A 23,687-nucleotide genomic window follows, 5' to 3' on the forward strand; every position below is an offset into this window, starting at 1 on the left:
CAGGTGTGCTTGGCTGGCTCAGTTGGTAGAACATGCGACTCTTGATCTCGGGGTTGTAAGTTCAAGTCCCACACTGGGTGTAGAAATTACTTTAAAATAAATAGATAGATAGATAGATAGCACTCCACCAATTATTAGGTTACCTGAGATACATTTTATACAGGAAAGGCAGTAAATAGAAGAAAAGAATACTTGATTCTTAAACTCATGAATCGTGAGATCATGACCTGAGCTGAAGTCAGATGCTTAATGACTAAGCCACCCAGGTGCCCCAAGATTCATTGTTTTTTAGTGCTGCATACCAGTCAATAAGATGAATTTCCCACAGTGTATTAAACCTTTCATTTATTGATAAACATATAGATTATTTTCAGTTTTTCTCTATAACATAATAACCGGGGTGCCTGGGTGGCTTAGTTGGTTAAGTGCCTGACTCTTGATTCAACTCAGGTCATGATCTCATGGTGGGTGAGATCCAGCCCTATGTCTGGCTCTGCACTGACACCATGGAGCCTGTTTGGGATTCCCTCTTTCCCTCTCTCTCTGCCCCTCCCCTGCTCTTGCCAGTGCGTGCTCACTCTCTCTGTCAAAACAAATAAATAAACTTTAAAAAAACAAACAGGTAATAACCAGTTTTAGTTTATACTCTGAAGTATAATTTGGTAGATAAAACCTGCGTATATACCATGTTAATAACTTTCCTCCATACTCTTGCTAGCCTTACGTTTTAGTTTTTTTGATTTTGTTAATTGATATTATAGGTTTGTGTTTATTTATTTATTTATTTATTTATTTATTTATTGTTTATTTTTGAGACAGAGGGCAGACAAGCATGCACAAGCAGGAGAAGGGCAGAGAGAGGGGGACAGAGAATCTGAAGCAGGCTCTGCACTGACAGCCAAGAGCCTGATGTGCAGCTCGAACCAGGAGATCATGACCTAACCTGAAGTCACATGCCCAACTGACTGAGCCACCCACATGCCCCTTAGATTTACATTTTAAAAGATTTGAAATGTTAGAATCATTGCTAATACCATAAACTGAATTAATTGATTTTCTTTCAAAAGCTTTTGTAACTGTGCAAGTTGTTTACAAATGAAGTTCCAATATTTCTTAGGTATATTTTTGGAGATCAAAATACTGATTTTTGAGAAAATATTATTGGAGTGCTAATAAAATTTATTAGGTATTCTCATGGATTGTAAAACTCATTGTTCTAGATTGTCACTTATTTTGCATTTGCTGAGATGTAGAGAACAATAAATTCACCTAACATTTAAAAAATAATAATAAAGATAACTACCAATTTATGTTATGAGAAAACTGCATTTTTAAAGAAGATATGAAGTATGAAAGACTCCTGACTTTCCTGTAATTTTTCAATTCTTTTATTACTTAAGTGCTATTTAGTATTTTTTTTTATTAAAAACAATTTTTTTATTAGGTAAACTCTATCCCCAGTGTGGGTCTTGAACTCATGACTCTGAGAACTAGAGTGGCATGTTCTACTGACTGAGCCAGCCAGGCACTCCTACTATTTTATTTTAAATGGTACTTAAGTAATTTAAGAATTTATTACTTTTTCAAAAGTGAATCAACTGTCTTTAGATGAAGTGTTGGTATTAGTGGTATTAATCCCAAGCATATACTACAAAGTTTTGAGAATAGAGATTGGGATGTTTAAATTCCCTCGTGATGAAGGAGCCAGTTTCCATTCTTTGGGTGGTAGAACTATAGCAACTGTAGCCCTACTCTTCTCATCAAATTACTGGTTTGTTACCTAGGCAACAGAGAACTTTCTGGGTGGAGCAGTACTATGAAGTGAAAAAAAAACCCCACAACTTTGAATTCAAACAGGTTTAGATTTGAAAAACAACTTTATCTTAATAGGTTAACATTGTTTAAACTTTCTGAGCCTCATTTTCTTCATCTGTTACATCTATTTTAGGTGGCTGTAAAATGCAATCAGGAATGTAACACATCTGGCACAGGCTAGATACATTCACTGCTTTTATTTATTGCTATAAATTATTGAGTGTTTGCTTCATGTTATTTTTGTTCATAATAACAGTAATTAGCATTTACTGAGTACCTACTGTGTGCCAGGCAGTATTCTAAACACTTTGCATGTATCTTGTTTAATTCTCTTCATTTTATAAGGAAACCGTGACACAGAAAAATTAAGTAGTTTGTATAGGAATATGTTTGTGTAGGAATATGTAATGAAGAATTACTGTTCTGGTACATGTATTTTGTATATTTAGACTATATTTTGTTATGGCATGAAAGACAAATGGAAACACAACGATGACTCAAAAACACAGTATGTTCAAAAACTTCTGGTTATTCTTAAATTTGTCTGAAACATTCATGTATTTTAATGGAATCTCTTCTATTTTTAAAAATTTTTTAAATTTACATCCAAGTTAATTAGGATATAGTGCAACAATGTTTTCAGGAGTAGATTCCTTAATGCCTCTTACCCGTTTAGCCCACCCCCCCCAAAACCCCTCCAGTAACCCTCTGTTTGTTCTCCATATTTAAGAGTCTCTTATGTTTTGTCCCCCTCCCTGTTTTTATATTATTTTTGCTTCCCTTCCCTTGTGTTCATTAGAATCTCTTCTTTAGAATGAGAGGATCGCGATTTGGGTAAAATCCTTGCTTTTTCTGTCAAAACATTTTTAATAGTAAAGGAATAACTCCCCAGTCTTCTCTTACAACATAGTACCATATTTGACATTGTTGATTTGGTTTTCACAGGGTCGGAATCTGGCAGATCTACGCCGTAGCCAGTCCCGGGGCACATTCACCATTAGCACTACTCTTAGGCTGGGGAGACAGATTCTGGAGTCTATTGAGAGCATCCATTCCGTGGGATTCTTGCACCGAGACATCAAACCAGTAAGGGACCTTTTCAAGTCAGAGCATAGACTGAGTTTGCTTTGTACTCTTCATCTGATGATGGGACACAATAAATTATAAATGTAGCTTTCTGTGTTTGCTTTCTATTATTAAACACAAGGTAATATTTAGAAGCAAAATGTAACTTGCCTCTTAATTTTTTTAAAAAAGTTATAATTACAAACTACCACTTACATTCAAGAGCTTTTCTCATACAATGAAAATGTTGCTTGCAGCCAAATTAAAAATTATTAATGCTTGACTATTATTATGTGTGCGGACATTCCTAGTTACTTAACCTTACACCTCAATTGGTAGTCTTTAGATTTTTTTTTTCCTGATACTGTCTAAAAATATATACATATGTTGCTTTTAGATATTGACATTGTGTTCTTTGAACTATTTCTCAAGTGACAAATTGTACTTACAAGAAACCATCAGTTGTGAGAGACCTTATTATTTTTTTTCTGAGTGCTGCAGTGGCAATATAGTATTTTTTTCAATTCTGTTTTTCTTAGAAATTGTCACTTCCATAACTGAAATATGCTTTTATTTTTCCTTCTTGGTTTTTTTTTTTTTATTACTCACAAGGGGAAATGATCCATTTCTGGTATACTGTATTTACTATAAATATACCATGTGTTGGTTAGTGCAGTTGAAAATTACACCCTTCTGTTGCTACATGATTTCTAAAATTAAATGGTTTACATGAAAATGCCAACTAAAATTAACATTAGTAGAGTCAGACTTAACGTAATGTAGATTTCTTCTCCTCTTATTTCTGTGCAAAGCTAAATGTCACTACTTGAGAATCATGGTGACTGAATGCTCCTTAAATGGAACAGTCTTTTAAAATAAAAGCTAACAATTCTGTAGCAATTTTGCTTTTTTCCTTTATAAATTCCCTTTTTGCATACCATCTTTGCAAGTCTGTGCTTATTTAACATTACATTTACTTTTTTAAGGAAAAAATGCAAAGTTTATTTTCCTTAAGTCTGTTTTGAAATGTTTCCTTAAATTGAATTTTAATTTTGTACTTAGTGAAATTCAGCGTTATGATGCTTATAGGAAATTCATTTAAATTCCTCGCCATGTATTAAAATTTGCTCACTCCTGGTTCTTCCCATGTTAAAAAGGAAGAATTGGACTGTCTTTAAAGCACTGACTTAGATTAGAATTTCAAGGAATTTAGAGTTCCACTTAAGTCAGTGTTGTGTTGTATGTAACTTTATACTGTCAGTTAAATTCTTTGTTGCTCAAAGTTACCTGATCCTGGGCACTAATAAAATCCACAATGAGATTGTGTATTAATATCCAGCAAACATCATTGATTGGAATAGTATATTTGGGACATATATATTATATAGAGGTTAAATTGAAGAGTTAAAGTATAGGAAGGATAAGATGTAAAGATAAGTTTTATAAGAATATATTTCCTTCTCTGCTTTTCTAGTCAAACTTCGCCATGGGTCGCTTTCCTAGTACATGTAGGAAATGTTACATGCTTGATTTTGGCTTGGCTCGACAATTTACCAATTCCTGTGGTGACGTCAGACCAGTAAGATTTTTCATATTATTATTAAATATTTAAGAATTAACCTATTATTTATAGTACCAGTTTTTTAAAAAAAAGAAATACAAATTATGTATAGAATGGATGTCATTCAAAAAGTAGTATATAGAATTTATCATTAAATATAGGATAGAGGTAATTAATTTTATTATTGAAAGTTGTGGCTTTAAAAAAAGTACATTAAAAACATTTTAAAAATTAAAAAAAAAAACTTAAAAAGTACATGAGACACAGATTTAGAGTGGATTTGTAGTAAGAACACATGTTGGCCATTTAGGATCAGGGGCCTTTTTTGCAATCTGAGGCTCTTTCTATATCCTACAGTTCTTCTGTTTTTTGTTATTGTACATTTCATATCCAGAATTTACATTTGGTTCTTTTAAAAAAAAATTTGTCTTTATTGATATTCTGTTTGATACGATGTTGTTGTCATACTTTCCTTACTTTGCTTTGGTTCTGTGAACATATTTATAATGGCTGTTTTAAAATCTTTTAAGTCCAGCATCTACTCACTGTCAGAGGCAGTTTCTATTGACTGTTTTCCCATGTATGGGTTATACTTTCCTGTTTCTTTGATTTCTTAAGTTTTTTTTTTCTTTGTTGTTGGAAACTGAACATTTTAGATAATATCTTCTAGTACTTTCAGATACTGGTCCTCCTTTCTAAGGCTTGTTATTGTTATTTTGCTTGTTTATTTGTTGAGTGAATGACAGGATTTGTTTTAGTGAAGGCTGTTCTCTCTGCCACCACCCCCCAACCCCTTTTTCCCAACACTCAGTATTAAGTCTGTTGTTGTTCTGGGTCATTCTGCCTACAGTCACCCTGGAATGACAGTGGTATTGGTAGGGCTGTCTTCTATACTTTCTCTGACCACACCCAGTTTTTAAGCTCCACTAATTGCTGGCTGATTGCTCTATTGTTTACAATAGTGCCTTGGGGCATAAATTCCTCCACAAAGGAATCTAATCAAATTGTGGCTCCTAAAATGGAATAGTTTCTGAGGTCAGAATTTGTATTTGTCTGAGCCCAGGAGTCCTCCTCCCAGATGTCTCATTCCTCTGGTTCTTTCTCACTTGGCCAGCCTGTAGCCTAGGCTCTATCTTCATTAGATCCATGAATCTCTTCCCATTTTTCTACACCACAACCTTCAGTATTTTTGAGAAATGTCTTCAGTTGAAACTTCACTGTTGCAAATGAAATAAGTTCCTTTGGGAAGAGGTATTTTTTTTCATGCCTTTCTCCTGCCCCCAGGCAAAATCTCTGAGCCAGGGCTCTAGAGTTGGGGGTGAGGACTATGCTGAGCTTCTGAGTAACATCGTTATTTTTTAGGAGCTGAGCCCTAGGTTTGAGATGGGAGCAGTAGGCTGAGATCTCGGTCTCTCCTGCCATGGAAGCACTGCTTCCTGAGCCAGGAGAGGGCTGTTGGGCCCCCAGTATTCGCAACACATTCCTACCCAAGGTAGAGCCTCCATTCCATGAGTGGAAGCTGGGTGCAAGAAAGGAACTGTACTTCTCTGTCCACACTTAACCTGGATTAGCCTCCTCAGCAACAGACAGCTGAAAGAAGCTGAGAAATGCTGAAGTCCTGCTCCTATGGGAATAAAGCCCTCTGGCTGGGAACTGAGAAAGGATGGAGTCTGGTGTCCTTGGTTGCAACAGTCTAGAGTGGAACCACCCTCTCTGCTCTGGAAGAGGGGAGGGAAGGAGTGGTTTTGGTGCAAGTACCGTAGACTCTAGCCTTTTTTACTTAATTTTCAGTTTTCTTGAATAGATGTTTCTTCATTCATTATTTGCTCTAAGGACCATTTTCAGAAGATTTAGCTGTTTTTAAAATAATTTTCACCAGTTTTACTGGGAATCAGGTCAGTGTGTTGCAGGATTTTTTATTTACCTCAATACCTGGATTCGTTGTCTCACCGCTTTGAAGAATGAAGAGGAGAACACAAAGTGACCAGCAGGCAAAAGGTTATTAGAGTATAAGATTAGAAAGTAAGAGTAGTATGAAAGCTCTCTTTACAGAAAGGGACCATTTGAAAGTGAATGCCAGCCGACTATTGGCAAGGGTCCTTGTTTTATAAGGTTTTGGTTAGCCTTCCCCTTCCCCCTGTTCCCTCTCAGGTCCCACCCTTATTGGCTTGATAGTTCTAGGTGCTGGGTGGTCCATTTCTGATTGTCTCTATTCTATTGTATGAGGGGTGGCTATTGGTCATAGTTAGGTCTTTTGTCAAATTCCTAAGGGAAACCTGGGGGAAGTAGATGGTGTCTGTTACATTCTTAAGTGGAACCTTACTGCTGAGGGGGTTTGCTGTGATCAGACACTCCTAGAATTGTTCCAAATATGCATTTTTCCCCACCCAGGGACTTCAGGTCCTAATCTTTCCCTCTCTGCCTACCAATCCTATCTTTTCCTATCATAAGTGGAACTCCTTATAATGTCATCCTTACAGTTCAGTTCTTCTAATATCTCCTCTTTACCTTTAGTTTTGTTTTAACATGGTACTGATTGTGATTTTCATTTCTAGCAAATTAGTTGTATAGAAGTTGAAATGCTAATTTTGAATACATTTGCTACACTAAGTATATACAACTAGAATTGTATACATAAATGTAAATTATATTTAAAATACAGGCACATGAGAATGTACCTGCCTAGAAATTATGAAGAATCTTTTTGAGTTTAATGAAGGTCTTACATTAATAGATAGCAAAGCAGGTAAAGAACTTAGGTTCTGTGTAGCTTACTAGATTTCAGTATATTTCTGTAATCCCATTTCTTTTCCAGATGTCTTTTTTTTTTTTTTTTTTTTTTTTTTTTTAGTTTTTAAACTATTACCAGGTTATTGTTTATTCACACACATAACATATTTAATGAGCACATAATGCATGTGAGGCATGGATCTAGGTGCTGGGACTGTAGTGGTGAACAAGCAGACCAAAATTTGGCTCTTATTATAGAGGTTATATTTTAGTGGAGAAGACAGATAAACATATACATAATTTTAGGTAGTAGTATATGCTATAAATAAACACAAAGCAGTATATTGACATAGAGAGTGATGGGCAGTGAGGATAGGAGACTATTTTGGACGTATTAGTTAAAAAAGACTTCTTGGGGCGCCTGGGTGGCATAGTCGGTTAAGTGTCAGACTTCCGTTCAGGTCATTATATCATAGTTCATTGAGTTCGAGCTCCTCATTGGGCTCTTTGCTGTCAGTGTGGAGCCTGCTTTGGATCCTGCTTTGGATCCTCTGTCTTCCACTCTCTCTGCCCTTCCCCTGTTCACACTTGCACGTGTGCATGTTCTTTCTCTCTCTCTCAAAAATAAACATTAAAAATACATATATATAAAAATAGTTTTTTAAAAAAAGACTTTTCTGAGGAGGTATTGAGTTTAGAATTGAATGAAGTATGAGAACAATGTGAATTGCCATGTGAATAATCTGGAAAGGGAGTGTTACAGGCAAAGGGAACAGCAAGTTCAAAAGCCCTGAGGCAGAGTAAGTTTGGTGTGTTCAAGGAAAAGCAGGGAGGCCACTGGAGCTATAGCACAACATAGTGTAGCATGATGAGGGGTTAAGTGGAGAGAGACGAGATTTAAGAGGTTGGTTGGCCCTGGATTGTGTATGATTTTGCAAAGAGATGGATTTTATTCCAAACACGATAGGAAGCCTTGGGAAAATTTTGAGCAGGGTTATTGCATACTCTGTACATGATCTGTCAATAAGGTAACTACATAGTGGAATTATATTCAGTGGTAGATTATATTTAAAACATAGCCATAGGAGAATTTCAATGCCTAGAAATTGTAAGGAGACTGTCTTCAGTTTTATCAATATTCTTGTGTTAATTAGTATGCATGCAGGAAAGAACTTAGGTTCTATACAGTTTATTGATCTTGAATATATTTTTAGAATCCCATCCCTATTCTATTTTTTTAAATTAAAAAATTTTTTTAATGTTTACTTATTTTTGAGAGAGAGATACAGAGTGAGAATGGGGAGGGGCAGAGATAGAGGGAGACACAGAATCCAAAACAGGCTCCAGGCTCTGAGCTGTCAGCACAGAGCCAGATGCAGGGCTCGAACCCACGAACTGCGAGATGATGACCCAAGCTGAAGTTGGATGCTTAACCAACTGAGCCACCTAGGCACCCCTAATTTTTTGTTTTTTAAGTAGGCTCCACACCCATGTGGAGCCCTATGCGGGGCTCAAACTCACGACCCAAGATTGAGACCTGAGTTGAAATCAAGAATCAGATACTTAACCAACCGAGCCACCCAGGCACCCCTCCCATTTCTGTTCTAAATAATCATTTTTCAATTTTTAGAACATGTGTTTTTTTGTTTTTTTTTAAAGTCACTCTGGCTGTGAAGAAGAGATCATAAAGTTATAAGTTAGAAGGCTAATGCCATGGTCCACTGATCATTGATGGTGACTGGGACCTAGGGCATTAGGGTGCTATAATGAAAGTGGTGAGAAATGGTCATATTTAGGATATAGGTTTTTTTTGTTTTTGTGTTTTTTTTTTTTTTTTTGAGAGAAAGTGCAAGCAGGGGAGAGGCAGAGAGAGAGGGAGAGAGAAAGAGAATCTTAAGCAGGCTCCATGCCCAGCACAGAGCCCAAAGAGGCTCTGTCTCATGTCCCATGTCCATGAGATCATGACCTGACCCAAAATCAAGAGACAGACACACAAATCGAGAGTTGGATATACTCAACTGACTGAGTCATCCAGGTGCCCATAGGATATATTTTAAAAATGGACTTAACAAAACTTCATTTTGGATTTGTTGATGTTGGGATGTCAAGGAAAAAGAAGGGTCAAGGTTGATTACTAAATTTAGTCCTGAATGAATGATCATACCAATAACATAATGGGGAAGAAGGATGAAGAGTGGATTTGGTATTCTGTTTTCTAGAAGTTAAGTTTGAGATGCCTCTTGGATTTCAGATGGAAATAACAAGAAGGTGATATGATATAGTAATATATACCTTAAAGGAGAAATCAGGATTGGAGATAATATAAATTTAAGAATCATTTGATTAGGAGTGGGGTTGTAGCTGGGGCTCAGAGTTAAAAGAGCACCTGGCTCTAGGGGTCCCAAACAGGTAAGATTCAGTTACTGGCTGTTGAGAAAAATCCAAAGGCAGAGAGTGGTGGTGAAACAAGAAAGGAATTTATTTCAATAAGGCCAACACCCAGAAGACAATGGACTAAAAAAAAAAAAAAAAAAAAAAAATCATTTGCTCCCAATATTTAAAAATAAATGGCAGTTTTAAAAAGTGGAATGAGGAGGGAGGGGCCAACATCACAGAATAGTAGGAGGATCCGAACTTCCCTCTTCTCCCAAACAAAGAAGTGTTGAAGCCAAAGGACTTTGAATCCCAAGAGTCTGGGAGGAAAAGAAACAGTCGTATTCCCAGGAATCCACTGGAACAACCTGACTGGCCATAGATGCGTGATTGCGAACTGGGAGAGATAAAATGAATGGAGGGCAGGGATCTGCTTCTGCAGAGAGACAAAAGGAAGAGAAAGAGCGGCTAGGGAAGTATAGGACTGTATCTGGACAAGAGAAAAATCTCAGACCAGGATGGAGAAAGATCAAATCTCTAACTGTGGGGCTTGCTCCAGACTGGGGCTGGCTGGCCGGAATGGCGCACCTGAGGAGAGGGGGAGCCAGCCCCGGCCTCAGTGGCTAGGTCAGGGATGCAGTCCACAGTAGGAGAAAGCAATCCCCTCCCTGGAGTGCTGTGGGACAGGACAAAGCCTGCTTGTTCCCGCCAGCCAGGGACCACATATCAGGTGGCGCAGAGAGGCGCTTCCCCTGTACCGGAACCCGGGGATCAAGAATTTGAATCCCAGCCAAGTGCCAGGCATAGGAGTTGGGGAAGCGAGACAAACTGCTTCATTTACACCCGTGGCACAGTGAGGATGGCTGAAACAGAGTGGTTTGGGACACCGGGTCTGTGGAGGAGAGACTGGGGGGGTCGCCATTTTTCTCCTTAAACCACCAAGGTGAGGCCTCAGGGATCAGACAGCAGGACCCACAGTGTAGGCGAGACCAGCCTACACCAAACCATGCCCCTCCGCACCGGTAACTGTATATCTACTGGGGCAGGGTAGCCGCTGAGGAACCAGACAGCCCCTCCTCCAGACCTGCCCTGCTGCATTGCCTGGTTTAATGTATGTAGATACATTGTTCCTTCCTTTTCTCTTTCTTATCTCTTCCCTCTAGTCTGGTTACTCTGGTTGTTGGTTTGTTTCAGCAGACATATTTAATCCATTCTCTTGATACCTGTTCCACACCTCCTTCTTTATTCTCCCTTCTCTGTCTTGGATTAAGCTGTATTGTTTCTCTCTGAACACATTTACCTTCTTTCATTTTTCCCGCCTTCTTCTTAATTTTCCTTTCTCTCTCTCTGGATTAAGCCATATAGTTTATCTGTCTGGGTAACTTCCTTTTCTTTTTCTTTTCCCCCACCTCCTTCTTTATTTTCCTTTCTCTCTCTCTGGAGTAAACCATATAGTTTCTCTGGTGAATTTTTATTCCCCCCCCCGCCCCCCCCCCCCCCCCCCCCCGCCTCCCATCATTTCTTTGTATGGGATAAGGCCTCTTTCATCAGCACTGCCTCCACCCTGTGGTTTACTTGTAGTTGGTGTTTCTGTTTTTTTGTTTGTCTTTTTTTGTTTGTGTGTTTGTGTGTTTTTGTTTTCTGTTTGTCTGTTTGTTTTCCTTTCCAGGGCTACTTCAACAAATCAAAGCACACCTGGTGGAAGGTCCAAAGCATCACCACAAGTAGGGAGACAAAGTAACCCAAGTCACAACAACAGACAGCAAGTAATACTCTCCAAAAAAACATCTCCTGAAGGGCCACGCCCTGGACAGTGTATGACCCCTCTTTAATATAGTAGTGCTTGCAGGAGCAGGGCACATAACAAGCTTTTAAAATACATAAGGGACAGAAAACTAGCCAAAATGGTGAAACGGAAGAATTCTCCTCAAAAGAAATTCCAGGAAGAAATGACAGCTAAAGAATTGATCAAAACAGATATAAACAATATAACTGAACAAGAATTGAAAATAATAGTCATAAGATTAATCTCTGGGCTTGAAAAAGCATATAAGACAGCAGAGAATCTATTGCTGCAGAGATCAAGGAACTAAAAAATAGTAATGACAAATTTAAAAATGCTATAAATGAGGTGCAAATTGAAATAGAGGCGGTCACAATGAGGAGAGAAGAAGCAGAGGGGAGAATAGGTGAATTAGAAGATAAAATTACTGAAAAAGAGGAAGCTGAGAAAAAGAGATAAAAAATTCTAGATCACAAGGGGAGAATTAGAGAACTAAGTGATTCAATGAAACAGAATAATATCCGTATCATAGGAGTTCCAGAAGAAGAACAAGAGAGAAAGGGGCCAAAGGTATACTTGAATAAATCATAGCTGAGAACTTCCCCAGTCTGGGGAAGGAAACAAACACTGAAATCCAGGAGGCACAAAGAACTCCCTTCAGACGTAACTTGAATCGATCTTATGCATGGCATGTCATAGTGAAACTGGCAAAATACAAAGATAAAGAGAGAATTCTGAATGCAGCTAGGGATAAACCAGCCTTAACATACAAGGGTAGACACATAAGGGTAGTAGCAGACCTATCTACTGAAACTTGGCAGGCCCGAAAGGAGTGGCAAGAAATTTTCAATGTGATGAACAGGAAAAATATGCAGCCAAGAATCCTTTATCCAGCAAGCCTGTCATTCAGAATAGAAGGAGAGATAAAGGTTTTCCCATACAAACAAAACTGAAGGAATTCATCAGCAATAAACCAGCTCTACAAGAGATCCTATGGGGACTCTGTGAGTGAAATGTTGCATGGATCACAAAGGACAAGAGACATCACTACAAGTATGAAGCCTATGGATAACACAGTGACTTTAAACCCATGTCTTTCAATAATAATACTGAGTGTAAATGGACTAAATGCTCCAATCAAAAGACACAGGGTATCAGAATGGATTAAAAAAAAAAAAAGACCCATCTATTTGCTATCTCCACAAGACTCATTTTAGACCTGAGGACACCTTCAGATTGAAAGTGAGGGGATGGAGAACCATCTATCACGCTACTGGAAGTCAAAACAAAGCTGGCGTAGCCATACTTATTTCAGACAAACTAGACTTTAAGTTAAAGGTTGTAACAAGAGATGAAGAAGGGCATTATATAGTAATCACAGGGCCTATCCATCAGGAAGAGCTAACAATTATAAATGTCTATGCACCAAATTCAGAAGCACCCAAATATATAAAACAATCACAAACATAAGCAATCTTATTGGTAAGAATGTGGTAATTGCAGGGGACTTTAATACTCCACCTACAGCAATGGACAGATCATCTAGACAGAAAATCAATAAAGAAACAATGGCCCTGAATGATATACTGGACTAGATGGTCTTGATAGATATATTTAGAACTTCTCATCATAAAGCAGAATATACATTCTTCTCGAGTGCACATGGAACATTATCCAAGATAGATCACATACTTAGTCACAAAACAGTCCTCAATAAATATAAAAGAATTGAGACCATACCATGCACATGTTGAGATCACAGTGCTATGAAACTTGAAATCAACCATAAGAAAAAGTTTGGAAAGCCTCCAAATGCATGGAGGTTAAAGAACATCCTACTAAAGAACAAATGGGTCAACCAGGCAGTTAAAGAAGAAATTTAAAAAATATATGGAAACAAATTAAAATGAAAACACAACAATCCAAAGCCTTTGGGATGCAGCAAAGGCAGTCCTAAGAGGAAAATACATTGCAATCCAGGCCTATCTCAAGAAACAAGAAAAATCCAAAATACAAAAATCTAACAGTACACCTAAAGGAACTAGAAGCAGAACAGCAAAGACACCCCAAACCCAGCAGAAGAAGAGACATAATAAAGATCAGGGCAGAAATAAACAATATAGAATAAAAAAAAACCAAACAAACAAACAACAGATCAATGAAACTAAGAGTTGGTTTTTTGAAAAAATAAACAAAATTGATAAACCTCTAGCCAGGCTTCTCGAAAAGAAAAGAGAGAGGACATAAGTAGATAAAATCACGAATGAAAATGGTGTTATTACAACCAATCTCTCAGAAATACAAGCAGTTTATCAGAGAATACTATGAAAAATTATATGCCAACAAACTGGACAACTGGAAGAAATGGACAAATTCCTAAACACCCACACACTACCAAAACTCAAACTGGAAGAAATAGAAAATTTGAACAGACCTATAACTAGTAAAGAAATTGAATCAGTTATCAAAAATCTCCCAACAAATAAGAGCCCTGGACCAGATGGCTTCCCTCAGGAATTCTACCAGACATTTAAAGCAGAGTTAATACCTATCCTTCTCAAGCTGTTCCAAAAAATAGAAATGGAAGGAAAACTTCTGGACTCATTCTATGAAGCCAGCATTACTTGGATTCCCAAGCCAGACAGAGACCCCACAAAAAAGGAGAACTACAGGCCAATATCCCTGATGAACATGGATGCAAAAATTCTCAACAAGATATCAGCAAATCGAATTCAACAACATATAAAAAGAGTTATTCACCATGATCAAGTGGGATTCATTCCTGGGCTGCAGGGCTGGATCAGTATTCACAAATCAATCAATGTATACATCACCTTAAGAAAGGGTAAGAACCATGTGATCCTGTCAATAGATGCAGAAAAAGCATTTGACAAAATACAGCATACTTTCTTAATAAAAACCCTCATGAAATTCGGGATAGAAGGAACATATTTAAACATCATAAAAGCCATATATGAAAAGCCCACAGCTAATATCATCCTCAATGGAGAAAAACTGAGAGCTTTTCCCCTGATCAGGAACTCAACAGGGATGTCCACTCTCACCGCTGTTGTTTAACGTAGTGTTGGAAGTCCTAGCATAGCAGTCAGACAACAAAATGAAATAAAAGGCATCAAAATTGGCAAAGAAGTCAAACTTTCACTTTTTGCAGATGACATGATACTCTACGTGGAAAACCCGAAAGACTCCACCAAAAAACTTCTAGAACTGATACATTAATTCAGCAAATTCGCAGGGTACAAAATCAGTGTACAGAAATCAGTTGTGTTTTTATACACCAATAATGAAGCAACATTAATGAAGAAAGAGAAATCAAGAAACCTATCCCATTTACAATTGCACCAAGAACCATAAAATACCTAGGAATAAACCTAACCAAAGATGTAAAACATCTGTATGCTGAAAACTATAGAAAGCTTATGAAGGAAATTGAAGAAGACACAAAGAAATGGAAAAACATTCCATATGCTTGGGAATGCAAGCTGGTGCAGCCACTCTGGAAAACAGTATGGAGGTTCCTCAAAAAACTAAAAATAGAACTACCCTACGACCCAGTAATTGCACTACTAGGCATTTATCCAAGAGATACAGTGTGCTGTTTCGAAGGGACACATGCACCGCCATGTTGATAGCAGCACTACTAACAATAGCCAAAGTATGGAAAGAGCCCAAATATCCATCGATGGATGAATGGATAAAGAAGAAGTGGTATATACATACAGTGGAGTATTACTCAGCAATCAAAAAGAATGAAATCTTGCCAGTTGCAACTACGTGGATGGAACTGGAGGGTATTATGCTAAGTGAAATCAGTCAGTCAGAGAAAGACAAAAATCATGATTTTACTCATATGAGGACTTTAAGAGACAAAACAGATGAACATAAGGGAAGGGAAACAAAAATAGTATAAAAACAGGGAGGGGGACAAAACAGAAGAGATTCATAAATATGGAGAACAAACTGAGGGTTATGGGAGGGGTTGTGGGAGGGAGGATGGAGTAAATGAGCAAGGGGCACTAAGGAATCTACTCCTGAAATCATTGTTGCACTATATGCTAATTTGTATGTAAAATTTTAAAAATAAAAAATTAAAAAAAAATATCCCATATGCTCATGGATTGGAAGAATAAATATTGTTAAAACGGCAATACTACCCAAAGCAATCTATACATTCAGTGTAATCCCAATCAAAATTGCACCCACATTATGTTCAAAGCTAGAACAAAGAATCCTAAAATTTGTTTGGAACCACAAAAGACCCTGAGTAGCTAAAGTAATACTGAAGAAGAAAACCAAAGCGGGAGGCATCACAATGCCAGACCTTAGCCTCTAATACAGAGTTGTAATCATCAAGACAATATGGTATTGGCACAAAAACAGATACATAGACCAGTGGAATAGAATAGAGAACGCAGAATTGGACCCACAAGTATATGGCCAACTAATCTTTGGCAAATCAGGAAAGAGTATCCATTGGAAAAAAGACAGTCTCTTTACAAATTGTGCTAGGAGAACCGGACAGCAACATGTAGAAGAATGAAACTAGACCACTTTCTTGCATTGTATATAAAAATAAACTCAAAATAGATGAAAAACCTAAATCTGAGACAGAAAACCATCAAAACTCTAGAAGAGAAAGCAGGCAACAATTTCTTTGACCTCAGCTGCAGCAATTTCTTACTTGACACATCTCCAAAGGCAAGGGAATTAAAAGCAAAAATGAACTATTGGGACCTCATCAAGATAAAAAGCTCCTGTACTGCAAAGGAAACAGTCAACAAAACTAAAAGGCAACTGATGGATTGGGGAAAGATATTTGCAAATGACATATCGGATAAAGGGCTAGTACCCAAAATCTCTAAAGAACTCACCAAACTCCACACCCAAAAAACAAATAATCCAGTGAAGAAATGGGCAGAAGACATGAATAGACACCTCTCTAAAGAAGACATCCAGATGGCCAACAGACACATGAAACGATGCTCAACTTCACTCATCAGGGAAATGCAAATCAAAGGCACACTGAGATACCACCTCACACTGGTCAGAATGGCTAAAATGAACAAATCAGGAAACTATAGATGCTGGCAAGGATGTGGAGAAATGGGAACCCTCTTGCACTGTTGGTGGGAATGCAAACTGGTGCAGCTGCTCTGGAAAACATTGTGGAGGTTCCTCAAAGAATTCAAAGTAGAACTCCATGACCCAGCAATAGCACTGCTAGGAATTTACCTAAGGGATACAGGAGTGCTGATGCATAGGGGCACATGTACCCCAATGTTTATAGCAGCACTCTCAACAATAGCCAAATTATGGAAAGAGCCTAAAGGTACATCAGCTGATGAATGGATAAAGAAGATGTGGTTTATATGTACAATGGAATACTACTTGACAATGTAAAAGAATAAAATCATGCGATTTGCAGCAATGTGGATGCAACTGGAGGGTATTGTGCTAAATGAAATAAGTCAGAGAAAGATATCATACGATTTTACTCATACGTGGATCTTGAGAAACTTAACACAAGACCACGGATGAAGGGAAGGAGAAAAAATAGAGAGGGAAGGAGGCAAACCATGAGAGATTCTTAAAAACTGATAACAAACTGAGGGTTGATGGGGGCTGGGGGAGAGGAGAAAGTGGGTGATGGGCACTGAGGAGGGCATTTGTTGGGAGGAGTACTGGGTGTTGTATATAAGCCAATTTGACAATAAATTATATTAAAAAAACAACGAGATTAAAGGAGAAATATTATATAATCATCAATATAAAAGAAGAAAGTGGAATGAGATTCGATGGCTCAGGAGCCCATATAGCTAGATAAAAGTCTGAGCCACTGGTTACTTTGGCAACTGGATGATGGGTAGAAAAGAACTGTGAGGGGCACCAAGGTGGCTCAGTCAGTTGAGGGTCTATTGATTTTAGCCCAGGTTATGAACTCAAATGGTTTGTGGGATGGAGACCTGTGCCCAGCTCTGTGCTGACAGTGTGGAGCCTGCTTGGGATTCTCTTTCTCATCTCTCTCTCTCCCTCCCCTACTCGTGTGCACGCTGTCCCTTGCTTTCTCTCTCTCTCAAAATAAACAAATAAACTTAAAAAAAGAGAAAACTATGAGCTAGCCCAGAACAGTGGGAAGGAGAATCAGCCAATGAGGTAGGAGGAAAATCAGGGACACCTGGGTGGCTCAGTTGGTTGAGTGTCGGACTTCGGCTCAGGTCATGATCTCACGGATTGTGAGTTCAAGCCCCACATCAGGCTCTGTGTTCATAGCTCAGACCCTGGAGCCTCCTTTGGATTCTTTGTCTCCCTCTCTCTCTGCCCCTCCCCCATTTGTGCTTTGTCTGTCTCTCTCTCAAAAATAAACATTAAAAAAAGGTTGGGGGGGGGGGAGGAAAATCAGTGTGGTATCTTGGGAGTTAAGTGAAGAAAGTGCTTCATATATGTAGGTGGTCATCACCCACCTGGTGCTGTCCTATCCTGGATGCTACAGATAGGTTAAGTAAGGTGGGAACTGAGAACTGACCTGGATTGGCAAGATGAAACCTTTTTGTGACTTTCATAAGAATAGTTTTGTAGAACAATGAAAACCTAATAGGAGTGGGTTAACGAGAGGATTGGGGAGAAATAGAGAAAGGGAGTATAGACAATTTTCTGGAGGAGTTTATTTTTTTAGATTTAAAAATTTTTTTTTGTTTTTACTTTTATTTGCATTTGTTTTATGTAGAATTTACTCCTGGGCCGTAGTTTTTATTTCCTCAGTTTCTTCTGGGAAATGCTTTTTTTTCTGTGAAACCTTTTCTGGTTTAGGAACTATTTGCTCTTTTTCAGTAAGGATTATCTCAGTGTGACAGAGAGAGCTCACATATGGGTTAATCTGACCGTGAGCCCTGTAAGTTCTACACCACATCTTGGTGGCTTTGTTCACCTGGATTTGTTCAATGGCTAGAGGATCTACATCTAAACCCTTAAGTTCACTATTACTCTCCACATTTTTAAGCCTGTGCAGTAAAAATTCCACATTCTTTTTGGGCCACCAACGCTGTGTCCATCCCCACTGTTTGGCCTGGACATACCTACCAACTCCACCAGTATAGTGATGGAATGGCACCCATTGCTTCTGCAAAGTGACATCTTTGAGATACTTGGTGGCTTTTTGGATATGCATACCCTTCATGGCCTGGGCAGTTTCACGTGTATTCTTAAAGTGGACACGAAGATTTGTACTTTCTGATTTGCATGATTGTGTAGGGTTTTCTGGATCAAGTGAATAGTGAACCGTTGTCAGAGATCACCTTAGGCTGCTATGGGAAGAGCTGGTTCTTTTTTTTTTTTTTTTTTTTTTTTTTAAAGAAGAGTGGTAAAACAGGAAAGGGGCTGAAAGGGAAGTAAAATCCTTCCTTAGTTTATTCCTTTTTTTTTTTTTTAATGGCAGTTATTATAGCATGCTTGTGTACTGATGGCAATGCTCTAGGAGACATGAAAAAAAATGATAATGTAGGACAGAGGAAGAATAATTCAAGGAGCCACATTCTTGCATAGCCATCAAGGAAAGGAACCTGGGCACAAATGATGGGGTTAGCCCATTCTTTAAGAGCAAGAACACTTTATCCATTGTAACTGAGAAAAGGCAGAATTAAGTGGAGACAGATACAGGGAAGCATTTAGGTTTGGTGGTGGGAAGTTGAAGTTCTCTCATTGCTTTTATTTTCTCAGTGCAGAAGAGGCAAGGCCTTTTGCTGGGAGTGCAGAATGGTGTTGGAGTTTGAGGAGCGAAGAGGACAAGTGAAATAATAGTTACCATGGAGAGGGAGAGAGAGAAACTAGCATCAGCAAAATAGATTGCTGGCCTGTGCTGAAAGCTCATTTGAGTATTATGGCAATTTAAGGGGAGGTTGTCAGGACAGTTGTTTGTTTTTCTCCAGACACCTTTAATTGCTTGTTTAGATTTACAGGTTAGTCTGAGAGTTGGTTTTAACCTGGGTGAGGATCTGGTTAGCACTGTGAAAGAGCAAGAGGAGAGAGCTGAGAGAACGTTATTGCGGGTGAACATAGTTCAGGCTGTGTGAGGAAAGAACTTTCCCTTTATTTACATATCGCTAGCTGGTTCCTTTTAAGATTTCAGTAAGATTTTCATAGTTTTCTTTAAATCTCAAATAAAATTAATTTCATACTTTTTGGATCATGATTATGATTGAAATCATGTTCTCATATTGTTCCACTAATATCACATCAAAAGTTGCTTTTGTAGATTTGTTTTATGTAGTACAATTTTGTTTAATTTATTCATTCCTTTTAAGAAACTTAAGTTGAAACACTTAGATTTTCTAGGTATGCTGTCATATTATCTGCAAAAATTAATATTTTGATTTTGTCTTGCCATATGTGTTCCAGAAGAATGTAAAAAAAAAACATAAAAATTTTAAGGAAGAATATTAAAACATCTGTGGCCTCCATCTATATTAAGAAATATCTTATTACCACCTTACATCCCACCCCTTTTTTTTCCCTCAAGCAGTATGGTCTAATTGAAGTTACTGCGAGGATGGAAATATTCTGTATCTATACTCATATGGTAGCCACTAGCTACATGGAGCTGTTGAGCCCTTGAAATGTGGCCAGAGCAAGTGAGGGACTGAATTTTAAATTTCATTTATTTATTTTCTCTCTGTGTTGTTTTTTATTTGAGAGAGGCAGAATGGGGGAGAGGGATGAGGGGGAGAGAGAGAGGGAGGGAGTTGAGAGAGAGGGAGGGAGAGGGAGAGAGAGAGAGAGGAGAGAGAATCTTAAGCAGGCTCCATGTTCAGCAAGGAGCTTGACACAGGGCCCAATCATCACATAACCCTGGAATCACGACCTGAGCTGAAATCAAGAGTCAGACCTCAATGGACTGAGCCACCCAGGTGCCCCTTAAATTCTGTTTAGTTTTAGGTTGCTATTTTATTGGCCATTGCAGCTCTACACATAACCTCCATTCTAAAATTTGTATTAAATCTTCTCTCTTTTGTAGACCTGACAGTACTTGTTTTGGAGTATGGAGCAGATTCAGGGAGCTATTGTAAAATAGTACAGTTGTCATATGGCCTTCACCTAGTTTCTCCTGGTGATAATATCTTACATAATTGTAGTACGTTGTCCAAACTAGGAAGGAGATATTGGTATACGATTATCACCTTAAGTGCAGATCTGACCTGAGTCAGCTTTCACTATTTTTTTTCTTTTTTTACATGAGGGAAGAGAGTATGTGAAACTTTATCACATGTATAGATTTGTACACCCAACACCACAATCTATGGGTACAATACACAATATGTGGACACAATCTATTATATCTATAATCTATTGTATACAATCTATTGTATCCATAGATACACGTATACATTGTAGGATACAAAACTATTCCATCACCGCAAGGAAATTCCCTCAAAACATAAATATAAATTATTTACCATACTTAGTAATAGTATCCTTAGTATAGGACTATCAGAATGCATTACAACAGGAATGATGTTTAGTCTCTGTTGCACTACTAGTGAGTTGTTTATATGGTTGCTTTTGAGACTCTCTACTATTTAACTCTACTATTTAACTTTGAGATGTATTAGTTACATTGAATAGGGATGTGTGAGGCACATAGAAGTCCTGAGCTGCATACATTTACAGTATTCTGTTCCATACCGCTTCAGAGTTGAACTTTTGTTTACTTAATAATTTGAATCGTCATGTTCATTATTGTTTCTTCCTGATTTGAAGTATGCCTTAATTTCCTCACTCCATCTGGGTCTCATGTTGATCCTTTGTATCTCAACTCTTGCAATGGCTTGTTTTCTTTTCCTGCTTCCTTTCTGCTATTCAGTTGAAACTTCTAGTGCCTAGGGTTATAGTGACCTACTTAACAAAATTTTTAAGAGTCCATTTCTCTGTTAGCACCCCACAATTTCAGCTATTTTCTTATTTCCATTGGGGGCTATATTACATAGTTCTCCATGCTTTCCACCCACTCTCTGATCTCTTCCCTTTGGTTAGCAATAGGTCTGGGCTCATTTCCCCAGTTCTTCCCTTCTCCTTCTAGATTTACTCTCCCCGGAGCTCATTTTGTCTCTGACGTTCATTCCATCCTTCACATTCACATTGTTCTGTGCTTGTAGTACTCTTGTGGTTTCTTTGTTTGGATTATTAAAAGAGTTTCCTTGTTGGTCTCCCTACCTCCTCCTTCCAGTCTGTTCTTTTTACCTCCAGCAGAGTAAACATCCCAAGAACTTTCCTGATCATGTCCCGTCCCTACTTAAAATTTTTTATGAATTCCATTGGCCTGCATGTTATAAACCAAACACCTTAATATGGCATTCAAGTCCATCCTTAACCTGATTCCAACCTATATTCCATTATTTTCTCTCACCATTTGCTCCAGCCAAATCAGACACTTTGCCTGACACACACAGTAGTTTGCTCCCATTTTGCATTTTTCACAGTGTTCTTTTTACTTAAAATGCTTTTCCTTCTTCCTGTTGTAAGGTGTTCAGATTTTCAACGTCCAACTTTTTCTTTTTCATTTTCACTTTCATCCAAATATCTAGGTATTTATATGCTCTTGGGTTGTTAACCACTCTCACTTTTTTCTTTAAAGATGTAAATAATGCCCGCTTTGGCAGCACATATACTATAACTGGAGCAATACAGAGAAGATTAGCATGGCCCCTGTGCAAGGATAACATGTAAATTCATGAAGCTTTACATATTTTTTTTAGAAAAAGGATGTTTTTAAATATAATTTTTAAGAGATAATGTATTTATATGGTGCAAAAATAACGTAAAAATTCATCAAAGTTAACCCCCCCCCCTTTTTAAATGTTTTGTTATTTATCGTTGAGAGTGAGAGAAAGCACAAGCAGGGGAGGGGCAGAGAGAGAGGAAGACACAGAATCTGAAGCAGGCTCCAGGCTCTGAGCTGTCAGCACAGAGCCTGATGCAGGGCTCGAACTCATGAACTGCGAGATCATGACCTGAGCCAAAGTCAGCCACTTAACCAATTGAACCACCCAAGCGCCCCAAAGTTAAACCCTTTTTTGAAAGACACTATTAAGCAAATGAGAAGACATGTCACAGAGTAGGAAAAAATATTTCAGAACACACATCTGACAAAGGACTTATATCCAGAATATATAAACAATTTTCACAACTCAATAATAAATGAATAAACATGAGCAAAAGATTTGTATAGACCTTTCATCAAAGAAGAGACACTTACAGTAGCAAATGGTGAACATCTTTAGTTATCAGAGAAATGCACATTAAAACCACAGTAAAACATTACTACCCAGCAGTTAACCTAAAAAGATGATTCTAAATGCTTCTGAGGGACAGAAATCAGAGGTTGCCAGAGACTGGGAATGGAGGGGAAGGGACTGACTACAGCCTTTAAGGGAACTCTAGGGGTGATAGAAATACTCTATGCCTTGACTGCAGTGGTAGTTACATGCCTGTGTATCTTTGAAAACTCATAAACTGTGTATACCTAAAGTTTGGATTTAACTGTGTAAATTATACCTTAATAAACCTGACTCGAAAAAAACTAAAAGGTAAACCATGAAACAAATCTCCTACTTTACCTCTGCTCTCCCAAATGTACTCATTTTCTATACTGCCCTTATCCCTCTTTCCAACCAACAATGTAGGTAGCTATATTGTTACTATTTCCTAAATGTATTCTTCCAGAATTTCTTTTTGCATATATAATAAATATGAATATATATTCTCATTTTTCTCTTTTTGAGTCAAAAGGTAATGTGATGTATATTTTACACTTGTCTTTTTTCCCCACAGTATATCTAGGAGATATTCCCATGTGAGGATATAGGACTTCTTCCTTCTTTTTTTGCAGCTGCAAAGTATATTCCATTTTAAATATGTACTGTAATTTATTTAATCAGTCCACTATTTATGTACATATGGGTTGCTTGCAGTCTTTTGCTATCACAAACATTAATGTAGTGAACGAATGTCTTACATCCGTTATTTTTGTACATATGCAAGTATATCTATAAAATAAATTTCCAGAAGTGAAATGGCTTTGTCATAGAGAATGCATGCATTTGTAATTTTGATAGATATTGCCAAATTTCCGTTAATTAGGGAAATTTGAAGAGATCATCTATTTTAAGGCCCCATTAGGGGCGCCTGGGTGGCGCAGTCGGTTAAGCGTCCGACTTCAGCCAGGTCACGATCTCGCGGTCCGTGAGTTCGAGCCCCGCGTCAGGCTCTGGGCTGATGGCTCGGAGCCTGGAGCCTGTTTCCGATTCTGTGTCTCCCTCTCTCTCTGCCCCTCCCCCGTTCATGCTGTGT

General features: G+C 38.0%; 1 protein-coding gene, 1 non-coding gene and 1 pseudogene across 3 annotated transcripts in view; 2 read left to right on the forward strand and 1 right to left on the reverse strand.

The window, feature by feature from the left end:
• The window catches only part of TTBK2 (tau tubulin kinase 2), a 136,138-nt gene that overhangs the window by 50,134 nt on the left and 62,317 nt on the right, over positions 1 to 23,687 (forward strand). For both annotated transcript variants that reach the window (XM_047075230.1, XM_047075229.1), the window contains 2 exons: positions 2,761 to 2,901; positions 4,355 to 4,459. In XM_047075230.1, coding sequence (XP_046931186.1) covers positions 2,761 to 2,901; positions 4,355 to 4,459 — 246 coding nt within the window. The remainder of the gene's footprint in view (positions 1 to 2,760; positions 2,902 to 4,354; positions 4,460 to 23,687) is intronic.
• LOC124508943 (60S ribosomal protein L17-like) lies at positions 8,925 to 18,634 on the reverse strand (annotated as a pseudogene).
• Positions 21,986 to 22,088, forward strand: LOC124508978 (U6 spliceosomal RNA). The gene has a single exon (XR_006961346.1). It is a non-coding gene; the product is annotated as a U6 spliceosomal RNA (small nuclear RNA).

This window comes from Lynx rufus, unplaced genomic scaffold, assembly GCF_022079265.1.
Source record: "Lynx rufus isolate CCGP_SWC_20201006 ecotype Redwood Valley unplaced genomic scaffold, mLynRuf1.p SCAF_13, whole genome shotgun sequence".
Lineage (NCBI taxonomy): Eukaryota > Metazoa > Chordata > Mammalia > Carnivora > Felidae > Lynx > Lynx rufus.